General features: G+C 38.7%; 1 protein-coding gene across 1 annotated transcript in view; it reads right to left on the minus strand.

Annotated features, from left to right (window-relative positions):
- CHN2 (chimerin 2) overlaps positions 1–13457 on the minus strand; it is a 167073-nt gene that overhangs the window by 64889 nt on the left and 88727 nt on the right. Inside the window, exons 4-6 of the mRNA XM_027723778.2 lie at positions 7752–7783; positions 4522–4635; positions 2670–2958 (exon numbers count right to left, since the gene is read on the minus strand). Of these exons, the coding sequence (XP_027579579.1) occupies positions 2670–2958; positions 4522–4635; positions 7752–7783 (435 nt within the window). The remainder of the gene's footprint in view (positions 1–2669; positions 2959–4521; positions 4636–7751; positions 7784–13457) is intronic.

Below are 13457 nucleotides of genomic sequence, written 5' to 3' on the forward strand. Positions count from 1 at the left end.
AGCAGCTATGGTAGGCTTCACCATACAGACTTCTGCGAGCTTTTTTTCAGTTGCTAATAATTTAGTTGATGTGATCTTTTTTCACATGAGATGCTAGAAAAGAACTGGTACCAATAGAGAAGCCCACTGGGAATCCTGACCATCAACATAGGCTTCAGCTGCTACACCAGGTCTTCAGCTTGTGAGCAGATTCCCTTGCCTATTTAGCCCACTCCTCTTATAGCTGTGATTGCTCCTACTTCTCCTGGCAAGGAAAATATGTTAGAAACAGCTGCTATTCCTCCTTCTGCTCTTCCCCTCAGTGGGAAGAAGGCAGAAAGGGTTGCCAACAATATAGTGGCTTAACTGAAGCCAGCTATTTTTACATGACAGCACAGCCATACAGCCTAGCCTTGCAGGCTGCTACTGCCTGCACATACAGAAATCTATATGAGCACCAGTCCTTGTAGGGTAAGGACCGGGGGTACTGCCTTTCGCATCATGAACCACCTCAGAGGTAAATAATACTCTAAACATTTAAATTTCATTCAGCTACAATGCAAAAGAAGACCTAATACAATCACTAATGAGGTCCAGAGATGTGTTTTCACTATTGACAGTGTGTTACAAGTCCAAACATTTTCAAGCACAGGTATCTGGAACTAAGAATGCAGCACGCCACTCACTTTAAGCCAAGATGATAATTTTTTTGAGCTGTTATGAGAGAAGAGTCTTACTTTCTCCTCTGTGCTGCATTTCCACTCATGTGAGGTGGATCAGGTAGCAGATCTGGCTGAAAATTCATGTGTTTTTTCTTCTAGCTGGGTCAGTTTTAATCTAGAGCCATTTTTTGATGTCACCTATTGTGTAGCTGCATAAAACAGTAGGTCAGCAAAGAGTCAGTGATGAAGGAGAGAGGGCACAGGTCCCTTCAGCAACAGTTTGCCTTCTGTTGGCCTAAAAGAGTTTTTACAGTACCAACCTTAAGAATGACATCCAACCCCGAGCACAACAGAAAAGACAATCTGTTGTGAAATACACAGTACTAGAGCAAACCCCTCTGAGGCCTTTGAGAATTAAAAAAGACCATTGCTGCTCAACTGCAAGAACTGCAAGTAAAATGAAACAATTTTGGAACTGTATTTTTCCTTGCACAAAACAAATTCTCCTGATTTCCTAGAGAATGTAGCATGATCTTCGATTGTCAGGATTGCTTTATTGCACTACAGTAATGTAATAATATTTACAATCATCCCAGTGATGGTCCAGTTCCAGAACGACCTCTGGACCATTCTGTTACACAAGAACACCAACACAAAAAAAGTTTGTCACACTGCACTACGTCTTATTGTGCTTTAAATAAAGCAAAAATTCCCTTTCTTATGTCTGTTACAGAATTAAATATCAATTAGTGTCCAATCACAGGAATCAACTGAAGGAGCATTGGATGTTTTAATGGCATCTACTCCTCTTAGATACTAAAATACCATTCAATTGAACCAAAAGCTATTGTCATCAGTAGATAAATTTAGAAATAAAACGTAAATGGAGAAGTTGTTGTTGTACCACTCTCCAAAGGCCTTCCCTGTGTCAGTACACCTTCCCTAAAAAATGTCATTGTTAATGGAATTAATTTGTTACAGAGGATGTTTACATGTCATTCAAGCAATTATTATTACCGAGAAATCCAAACCAGTACATAATCAGCCAATGTAGATATGTGAACCCAACAGATAATTCTGCCAGAAACGTCCAAGACAGACGAGGATACATACAGAGAAGCTGATCTCTTTTCATGTTCTTCATGACTGCATGACAGCAAATTCACTCCCTGCTTCCCAAACTGTCTCTAGTTCCCAACTAGCTAGCCACCATACTGAACACTAAAATCAACAGTCATGCTGCAGAAGTGCACTTAACAAATGTCAGTAAGTCAATCCAGCACAAGGACCAGACTCAAAAAAAAGTTTTCTTTGACAGTTCTTACTGCCTTACCACCCAGGAAATGAAAACATCCACGTCACTGCTTACAAGGCTGCTTCTCATATGTAAAATAATTCCTAATTTTACATCTTCATATGAATCCTAATTGCACAGAATTCTCAATTTATCATCCTATAAATAAGTCCTAGTCCATACAATGCTATGGGATACAGGTGCATGACAGAAGGAGATCAAGGAAAGCCCACTTCAAATGAGAAGAGCAAGAAGAAATGGAAGTAAACAGATAACATCCCAATTTAAGATCCATGAGAAGAAAGGGAAGAAAACACACAGTATTCCAATTTGAGACCCATCCACCAAAGGCTTGGCAGAGAAGAGGAGCTTTGGACCATGTACAGAAAGGTAACAAACTTGAGCTGTGGTGAAGGGTCAGTGGGAACCAGATTCACAATCCTACTGTGGAAAATGCTTGAGCATACATGGATGAATATAACTTGTGATCAATTTTAGATGCAGTTCTTAAGTTAAATGGTATATACCATTATATTTTCATGGTGAAAACATTTGCATTTGGTACTTATTGGAAAGTTTTCACCATAAGCTCCAGTCAAATATGAGTTTGGAGCCAATATCATATTAACAGGATGTAAACTTTTCAGTGAGAAAGCAATACTTATCAAAGTATTCCTCTCAGATTTGATAGAAAGACAGTTATTAATTCCCCAAATTTGAAACCGATTACTTACCTTTTCAACTGGAGTATTTTCTTCACTCGTTACACTTGCTTTTCTTGAGGATTCATTTTTTGTTCTGCTCAGCCTCCGAGACACTTTTTCTCTAAGCAAAGTGGCATATCCAATGTGCTCATATATGGGGTTTGTTGTCATTTTGGAAATATACTCAGAAGCCTTTGTTTCTATATACAATGTTATCAAGCCATCTGTAACCAGATCGTGGATTGATTCGAACCTTTTTTCCCCAACAAAGTGCTTCCCATCATAGAACAACCTGTAGTTTAGGGTCTGATTACCAAATCTGCAAACACCAAAAAAAAAGTGGAGGGAGAGAAGAAAGAGAGAGAGAATTCAGACTGGCAAAACACTCAGGAGATGATTTCACTGACAAACCTATATGTCTGGATTACATATGGAACATGCACACATCTGCAACTGGATCTCTGTGGAGAGACCAACCCAAGTTTGAACCCAAACTTGACTGCATCACATGGACTGGACCACAGAGCTGAGGCCAAGTCTCCACAACAAGCTACGTGACCCAGATGTACGTGATTAAATCTAACTCCTATGGGAACTAGCACAGCAATTGGAAAGGCATGTTTGCACTGACAAGGCCCTACACTGGGATGCATAACTGTATTAAAGGCTTTTCCATCCTGAATCATTTTTGAGGTGCAGAAAGCCCATGCTTAACTACCATGGGCATATTTACACTCAGTGAAGAGAGATGGGCATCTCTAGCGAGTAATTCAAATTCTAAGGGCCTGAATCACGCTCTCTGAGGAAGCTAGGGACACCAAGCTCCTAATTCAGGGCCCAATTAAATACCTAAAGTTATGTGGGAAAACTTTGGTCCTATTTATGGCAGGTGTAATCTATTGGGGTTTTTTTAAGTGTTTTAAAAATCAGAGTGCTGTAGTAGCACATTCAGTTTGCAACACTGAGGTTGGAATCCCACTATTGCTTAAAGGATTCAAAGATATGATATTGGGTTAAATGGTCCTTATATTGCATCAAAACTGCATGTCTCTGCATACTTTATTAGGAATTCAAATCAAAGTGTTTAAGTCTCTTATTTTTCACCCACATTTTTCATATGAATTCCTAATTTATAATCAAATTCAGTTTTTGATTCTACAAATTATTATCCGGATGGGTTTAGAAATCATGCTGTTGCATCAAAACAACAGGCATTTTGCCACAATTCTCATCCTTTAGTATTTTTTTCAACATTTTATTTTGAAATCTCTCTCCAAAACCCTAAAAAATTGTGTTTGTTCTTTTTCAGCTGACAGAAGTTGGTTTTAATTTACACCACTTTTTAGTTGGCATGACTCACTAGCTTTTCCAGCTTTACCATCTGCACATCAATACAAATTTTAAGCATGATTTCAGCACTGTATCACAGACACTTGGGGTAAGTCCTTAAAGGATTTTTCCTCCTAGTTTACCAGCAGAAGGGTAAAAATGCAGACTTTTAGTTTGTGCATGTCTCACAGAAGTAATAATGCTATAAAAATTGGCAAAGTATTGCCAATGAGTTTGATTTGTCAAAACCCAACTGAGTATCTTGTCCTCTTGCCACTAACCCACAGCGTCTTTAAGACTTGCGTGGGCAGGTTTTGAATGACACAGCTAAGCAAGGAGTAGACGTATTTTCAAGGAAATGCACCTGTGAGGGGCAGTGAGTTTGTAGCTAGGGTTACAACTGAATTTTTCATTCAGTTTAATAACAGACTCTTACTTCTTTGAGCAGCAGCATTCCATGCTTCACAATGTATTTCTACGACAAGCTGATATAATTCCCTCCATTAAACACATTTACATGTGAACTGTAAGCCTCTATTAAAACACCATTTACCTGAGAGCAAGAGTATAGCAGCCGGGTTGCCGCTGGCTTTCTCTAAGAATATATGCTCCTTCTACGCCAGCAAGTATTTCATCTGCTTGCTCCCGAGAAATGATCCCGTGAAACCTAAGGGAAGACATTCCGGTGACTTACACAACAATCCAACCAGAAACACCTCCTCCTCCACCCCAGAAACCATTCGAAAACTTCAGCACTCTAGAGCATCATGATCCAAGCCATCAGGAGAGTGTCCAAGCAGCAGAACAGTCATCCAGCCTGGACAAGTTCAGCACAGAGACAAAACAAAAATTATACTCTATATGCAGTTTCAGTCAATATAACAATCAACAGCACCCAAAGATTATTTTCTGTAAATACCCTGTCTTTTCACAACTTTTCTCTTCTACCAGTCTACACCCCTATTCCTCGTTTCCTTTCTAGAGGCCTTAGAACAGAATTGGAAACTAGGCACAAGGGCATTTTTAAAACATTGAATTATTATATTTAAGTATGTAGTTATTTTTATATATATATACATAAATATTTAAATATAATTAAAATTATAGGTCTTTCTTATTATCGGTTTGCTTAATTTTTATATTAACAATGCTTCCTCAAATTTGTAAGGGAAACTGAGACAAAAATGGAAACAACTATTCAAAATTCCATTCTGCATATATTAAAGTGGAGGAAGGTACAGAATAGTACTGAGAAAAATACTGTTTTCTTCATTCCAATGAGGTCCTCATTCAGTGTTGGAGAAAAGCAATACTTCTTTGATTCTTTTGTCATTGCTATTTTAAGAAAGAAAGAGTGCCTAGGATGCACAATTAACCTTATGATAATCAATATTTAGCAGTGATTTCTCCATCAGTATAAATGCAGTCTTGACAGCAGTTTGAGTTTTAACTCCTACGCACATTTTGCTAGCTGATAAGTCTCTGAGGGTCTTTTCAGCAGTTTTGAAAGTTTCTATTTTTGCTGCTGTTTGAAAAAAAGCACTAAAAGGTACTGGCCTTCAGCATTTTCTCTTTTCTGACAATACATATGAAGTGGCACATCCCTAACACTGCCTCTGGGGAGGAAGTGAAAGAGAAGAAAAACACGTTGGATGTAAATGCAATTGTTGTTCCATCCTCTTTATGTTGTCTTTTCATAACTAATATATGTTGAAAATATTAGGTTTAGGTGACCTTTCCAGAGTGACTTTTTATTAAAAGTAACGTAAATGGATTAATCTTTTCTGTCCATACAGGTGGGGAACACACTCACTGCTCCATCCAAATTGAAAAGATCATCCCCTAAATGACATAATTTAAGCATGACTTTACGAGTAAACTTAAGGCAATTCATAATTCTAATTACAAATAATGAGCATAAGCTATTCCCCAAAAGAAATGTATTATAAAACATACCAGGCTGTAGGTTAGATATTTTGACAAAAGCTCTCCCTGTGATCCATTTCACAAATACTTGGGGCACCTGTGAAATTTCTTTATCCATGGGTGGTAAGCACTGGATAATCCAAGCTTTCTTATGGATATTTTAGTACATTTTTTTAAGAGCATGAAAACAGCTTGTACGGGGTACAAGTTCCCCTGAACTCAGATGCCTGCTTCTGACAGCAGCTGACAAGAAATGCTTACGGAAGGACTGTAGGAAGCAGTGACATATTTCTTTCACTTCACATCCCTGTCCATCCATCACTGGTTTTAGCCACAATTGTGACTGATCAGTTGTGACCTTACCCTTCATGAATCTGAGAATCTCACTTGTAAGCCCTTTAAGATCTTGGTGCTTTTGGTCTCTGCAGCTGCCCATGGCAATGAACTTGAGAAGGACACTGTGCATGTCCCTCCCTTGGACACTCACTGAGGAAGACCTGTTCATTTTTATCTGTGGTAAGAGCTGCCATCCCTAGTTGCATCCCTTTACTCCACCATTGTTGTCCTTCGCCATACCTTTCATTTCTTCTACAACCTTTGTAAAAAGGATGGAGGAGGAAGGGGTAGAGAGGCACTAGAACTATATGCCCTATTTAAAATGCAGCCACATCACAGATTTATATAGTAATATTTTTTTTTCAGTTTCTTTACCTAAAAATTCCTTTTTCTCTTTCCAAGCACCACTAAACACTGAGTCAATTGTTTTTATAGGACTTCCCCGGTGCTTCTTTCTGTATGATAACAACTAATGTGATCTCGCGTGGGCAGGTTCACCAAGGTGACATCTTACAGTTTCCACTAGCCCTGCTGCTCCACAAACCCAGGCAGGTCCCTGGATAAGAGACTCCAGCAATGGTTTTACAAGTCCTGCTGTAGGAAATGTGATGTGTTACTCAACTAGGTACTGTCTTCAGCTCTGTTGTACTCTAGTGGCTAGATCTGAACTCCTTGCTGTTAAAGACAATATTTAAAAAATGAAACTTCAGTAATTAGGGGCAAAGCTACTGACTCTTGAGGTTTCTGATGGTAGAAAAGGATCATTAAACACAGATGGTCTGGGATGGGAGGAAAAGTAGAACATGGGATCTAAGTCAAGAGATAAGGGCTGGGGTCTCAGCAGATTAGTAAAGGCCAAATGCCAGGTCTGGGTGGCTGCTGCGGTGGCTATGCCCCTCAACTTCACCGGCCCAAATCTCCATGCAATGCATGACCCAGCCCCTTCCAAGCTATTTAGGGGCAAGAAGACTGTTGAGCACTAAGGAATTATACTCTAGTGGTTTGTTATATTCCTTACAATAAAAATACACCTCTTCTTTGGGTATTTTGAACCTCATAACTTCAGCAGGGAGAATGGCATTTACACATGCAGTAGGATACACACACACTTCCACAGCTGTGTAGGATGGGGAAAGCATAGGAACACACACAAAAAGGCAGTCAGAGAGACACATGCTTCTCTCCTCCCTAGGCCATTGCAGGACCACTGGGACGTATAAGCGACAGCCAGAACCAAAAAAGGATGAAGTACCTCAGACAATATTTCTTTTCCCAAACTCTCATGAGAAAAGCAAAATAAACATGCAGGCTCACACAGCAGCATAATCCATGGATTGTGAGCAGCAGTGCTGGACTGAAACATAGCTAAATCATTAGGCTCTCAATATATTTGGCTCCTAGTTGAAGTGAAAGGTAAAATTAAATATTTTATTAGACCTCCATTGTGTCTTTCTTTTTTTAGGTCTAGAACGATAACTTTTGGATACACCCAACAAATATATAAAAGAGGAAAATACTTACTCTCTTCCATAATACTTTGGCCTGTTCTCCACCTAAATTTTGAAAGAAAGGAAAAAAATATTAAAAACATATTCATTTTTAAATAAACTACAGAAAAATAAATTATACTTGTATATTAATGAGGACTACTGCACCCATCTAAGTGACGAAGTTCTGCAGTTTCAAAACTGTGACCGGAGTGTGACAACGCAGAAGAAGAGAAGAGTGAAAACAGAGCAGGTGGTTTTATTGATGGATTTCTGGGAGAAATAACATGTATCAGTGGTGAAAAAACAGAACTACACCTAATTGTATAAAATCTGACCAAGCAGATAAAGAATATTTTACTGTGGTTTTGCCAATCTGGTATTTATAATATAAAGTAAGACTATTTTTGTTATATAAGCTTTGTATATATTTATATATATCCTTTATGTATGCTATACATACAGTATGTACATATACTATATATATTTATGTACATTTATGTAAATTTATATACCATTTATTTGCATTTTTTGCCTATATATGGCAACAGACGGAAGATAAAAAGTTCAATATTCTCGGGAAAAAAAAGGTTTCTGTATTTAGACATAAGCCTCAAAATCCTGGAAGTCTCAAGAATTTGCGGGCTGGACCCAGAGCACACTCGAAGTTGCCGGAAAGACCCCCAGTTATTTCAGAGATCGTTGAACCAACTTTTAGGGAGGTCACGTCCTCACCCAGAAGCCCTGGGCAGGCCTGGCACCGCGACTCGCTCCCAAAAAAGCAGATCCCTGTGTCCCCCCTCGGCCCGTGTCCCCCCCCATCCCCGCGGCGGGCCCGGGCGGGGCCGGCAGGGGGCGCCGCTCCCCCGCCTTGCAGGGGCCCTGACGGCGGGCTCGGCCAATTAACACGCGCGCGGCCATCGCTAATTACTTCACAGGCGTATTCCCATAGAAGTGTCTTTATAAAGAGCTGCCCCTTCCCCCAGCTGTAGCACTTTTCAGTGGTGTCATCTCGCCGCGCTGCAGCTTCGGTCAGTGCTTTCATACAAGAAGCACGACAGAACTTCATAGAAGATACACATAAATTCTCCAAATTATTGAAAAAGATTATCTGAGTGCCTGTATATCTCAATAAAGAAGTCTATATCAATGGAATTACTACTTCATGCATGCTAACACACACGTAGAGAAATTGTGGTTTCAAGACTGTTTCATCCTTTAGCATAAAAAAAAATTTAGGTGGTTTTACCCCATTTTATCTGACTGGAAACGGGAGCTCTTGTTCTTGTTTTCATGATATCTCATTATTTCGCTCATAAAAATTTTAAATTGATGAAGGTTTTCCTTTTTTCCTTTTTTCTTTTCCTGAATAGCAAATGCATAACTGTCACATTTTTGATTCAATAATCCACACGCCACGCACTAAAGCGAAGCAGTTGAATTTCTACCCTGCAGTCACTGAGGCTACAACACAGCACAAGATGAACAAAAGTCTGTACAAGATAATGAGAATCTTCAATGGAAGACCTATGGGAGTTCAATCAAGTCCTTACTGTGCTTCTTTCCCAGCTCGGCATTTCTTTTCTAGCATGGCACTAACAATAGCAGTATCATACCCTTGAAACTCCTGCCTAGGAATAATACCTTGATACAAACATTTTTGAGTTCTGAGGAGCAGGAATAAGAGGGGGAAGCAAACACAGAAGTGAAGAGAGAGCAAAATCAAAGGAATTGCCAAGTGCAGGTTCTGTGTTTCTATGTGCATATATGGGAACTCAGAGAAGAAAGTGTATGAATTCAATTTTTTAAATTTTCTATTTTTATAAGTAAAAATAATAATATCAAGAAAAAGACATTATCTCTAAAAGGACGTTGTTCATATATTCATCTTCAATAGCACTATATGACTTTATTATCTTGGAACTGAGCAGCCTTCCTGTCATCCTTACAAACCTTAATAACCCTTGAAAGCATATATTTAGCTGGGAACTCAATTAAAAAATGGGTATCAGAAGCTGAGTTAGGTAAGACCACCACATACAATTTTCTCTTTCATGGAATCAAAGGCCACTCAGTATATTGAAATTTGGGACAAGAAGCAAACACAATGTTCTTTCATTCCCACGGAAGGCCAAATAAAACCTTTACACTATAGAAGGTAAAGCATGACTTTCATTTAGTAGTCAGAATCTGCTTCTATTTAAAGATACAGATTTACCTTGATTGCGTTTATACACTAAATAAACCCCAACACTTCAAATCTACCTCAGAAAAATGAATTAACAGCACTAGCACCCACCCTCAAAATTAGCTTTAAGTACAAGCTCCCCCCAAATATAAATTACTCCCCCCCATATAACTAAATATACACATAAAGTATAAAAGCAATCTGGAAATAACTCCTTGAACAAATGGAGGCACCTTTTTTATTCTTCTCACACCATTTATAGAAAAATACAAATTTATCTGTGAAACTTTTATCATTTAACTAGCAACTGACTGAGCCACCCTGGATAATGTGATTTCCACTTTTCCTGCTGTTCACAAACTAAAAGATTTGCTCTTCTGAGAATCCACACAAAGCCCATCTACTCCTCTATTCTTCCTCCTATTTCATAAAACAGAAACCTTCACTCCAACATCTTTTAGCATCCGTGTGTTTAAAATAGCCACAACTTCAGTATTTGGCATTTAACAGAAAAGATATAGTAGCATTTCCTGAAATGAAGCTCCAGATCTGTCAGACCATCCAAGTGCCCCAGAATATAAAAATCCCCCCGTATCCTCACTGCAATCTTTACCCTGAAATAATAATTTCTCTCCTATTTCTCTCCAACTTCACCACTAGGAAAACACAAGGAAACAAAGATATTGCAAGATAAAAGATCAAAAATACCATCAGGGTCTCCAGATCAAAACCAGAATGTTGGACTGAACTTGGAAATAAACCAAAAGCCTGCACAATTGATGAAGCAGAGGCTTAAAAATATCAAAGGAGCCAGTAGGTCTGTTTTGCGCGACTGCAGACTCTGTAAAAACTTCAAGGGAAATTCTATATATTCCAGAAGGCAAAGGTGACTGAAATTCAGTTGGGATTAGCTTTCCCTCGCCTGCTATCAATGGGTTTGCACACACAAAGTCAAGCAGATCCACCTAAGAGAATTCTTAGCGCTGGAAAGAACAGAAAATCCACAGGCAGGAAAGTGACTGTTTCCTGGTGGTAGGAGTCCAGAGCAATCAGCCTTTTTCTGAAGACACCCACATTTAGGGTTTTTTGCATAGGTAATGGCTGTAAAGAACACTTTCATCACTTTCCATATAGCCTTCACAATTTCCTTGCCGAAAAAAGAGCCACCTTTCCCAGGTGACCAGTTGGTTTTATGCATCACTGGCCCATCTTCCTAGACACTGAGTAAAGGGGGGAGATCAGACAGCTTGAGTCATTTAGGACTCTTATGCTAACAGACATAAACAAAGTACATAAACGAGGAAAATTACATATGACAAATTATAGGTCTTCACTAGTGAAAATATATTTTGCCTTAAAGAGCACCACAGCTTGCTCTTACTTCTCCCATATAGAGGATAAATTAAATGGTTGTGCCTTCTCCACTAAAAATACGTGGCAGCTTTCAATTCAAATGTGAGATGGTAATTTTCTGGCTTAGAAAAAGGTATTATTGCCAATTTTAAACCAAAAATGTTGTTGCAGAGTAGGCATTTCTGGATGTTGTTCCAGAAACCACAGGGAAAATGCTGAAAATCACTACTGAAATTCATAGTTGTATAAATTGTGAAACAGCAGTGAATGCCAAAATTGTTTAAAACTAAAGTCACATTGATCAGGAAATAAGACGTATGGTAAAACAAGCTAAATCACTACTAATCCAGTAATCTTACAAAGCCAGTAACATTCATCGACATCTAATCTTGATGCATGCTCAAAGAGAAATGAAACCCAGCACAGCTTTCCTGCCACTCTACAGAGGCCTTTGGAAGCTCACGTTTGAGAGACTCTGCATATTCCAGCTTTGACTGAAAGCCTGCCAAACCTGATTGCCTCTCCCCAGTCCAAAAAGAAAAATCCTTACTCGTACACTTAGTCTAGTTTTACAAGTTTTTTTACAATGTTACAGCATATTTTTCAAGGTGTGGATTTAGTTGTACTCAGGTTTGATGTCAAGACTGAGGAGAAAATAACTCTGCCTAATAAACTAGATATCTGAGCTGATTCAATATATTATGTTTACATAATTTTGAAATGTACTGAATTTAATGCACTGGGACTTGCGGCTCCTGTTTTGGCCAGGATGGTTTAGCCCTGACATGACACACTCCTGCTAATGTACAGATTACTGTACAGATTACTATATTAAAATCCCACACAACTCTGCAAGATAACTCATCACAAAACTACTGGGAATCACACAAGCAGGAGGTGAGCATCCCCTAATGTGACAGATTTTCATTGCAAGCATTGACATCCAAGCCACACTGCAGTGAAGATTTGAAGATACCCTGAAGAATTCTTTCTGCATAGAAATACTACCACAGAAATAGGATAACCCTAATTTCAGAAAAATTTGATTTCTCTTCAGCTTCATTGCACAAGACATATTTTCTTATCCAGTGGCCAAAGCTGAAATCTAGAAATGCTGCAATGAAAGTTTAGAAATCCCTCCAGGACAGCAATCTGTCTGTAATTCAGAAGGGCCAGCACAGCATAACAGTGTGTACTGAGGACTTCAGCCACTGCCTTAATACATCCATGATGAAAATATAAAAGGGGAAACAATAAGGCGGAGAGCTGCACCTGGCCCTCTCTTCTTCAATACACAGAAAGAACAGACAAACAAGATCCACGAGTTAATAATGGTGATGTGTTTACTCAGAGCAGGCAGCGAGGCATTTTCCCAAAGGAAGTTTAATCTGATATATTTTCTGTTTGGAACAATCTTAATTATTTTTCAGTAACTCTGGTTGACTGGATATAAATATGTTTTTCAGCTCAGTTTGACATAAAGAGAAATAGAAGAGTTTGAAGAGAAGCTTTCAAGACAAGCCCAGGAAAAAAACAGACTGTAGAGAAAAGGAGCTTATTGTCTGTATTGTTCAACTTTTGGCAGACTTATCATAAGCTCACTGCAAACTTTACACTTACAAAACCAACCAAAAAGGATTAAGGCAAGTTGCAAGCCCCCATTAAACGGAATGAAGAATAAGCTGTATTTCATTACTCCTATAAAACAGGTTTTTTTCCTTGGAATTTTTCTTGAAGAAAATTCTACTCAGATCTATTAGCATGTCTAATATTCCCTCCAAATAGGACAAATTATTTCACATCAATGACTCTTAAGCAATTTAAATTGGGAGAAGATTCTTTTGGATGGGAAATATTTATTGACCTTTTTTTACCTTTTAACCACTTTCTTTCTCTTACCTTATCAGGCTTTCTGACACCCATGTTTTCAAAGAGAAACAACTCTTGGTTTTGCAAAATGTGTCACATCATGAAGTCTGTTGCTAATTTTGTTAGTAGGAATAGCAGCAATGCAACATCTCTAGTCCCTGGCCAAGGACAGGCCAATAATAGTATGTATGTACCTACTATGTACATACATAATGAAAAGATGGTCTTCTCCCCTAAGATTTTCAGTCAATGGCATTCAGCATGACTGATCTGACAGGCTTCATATGACAAGCCTAACCAGCACCTATAACTTCATGAGTGTTCATGTAC

The sequence above is a fragment of the Pipra filicauda genome, unplaced genomic scaffold (assembly GCF_003945595.2).
Source record: "Pipra filicauda isolate LSUMZ 115617 unplaced genomic scaffold, ASM394559v2 scaffold84_size4826128_pilon, whole genome shotgun sequence".
Taxonomy (NCBI): domain Eukaryota; kingdom Metazoa; phylum Chordata; class Aves; order Passeriformes; family Pipridae; genus Pipra; species Pipra filicauda.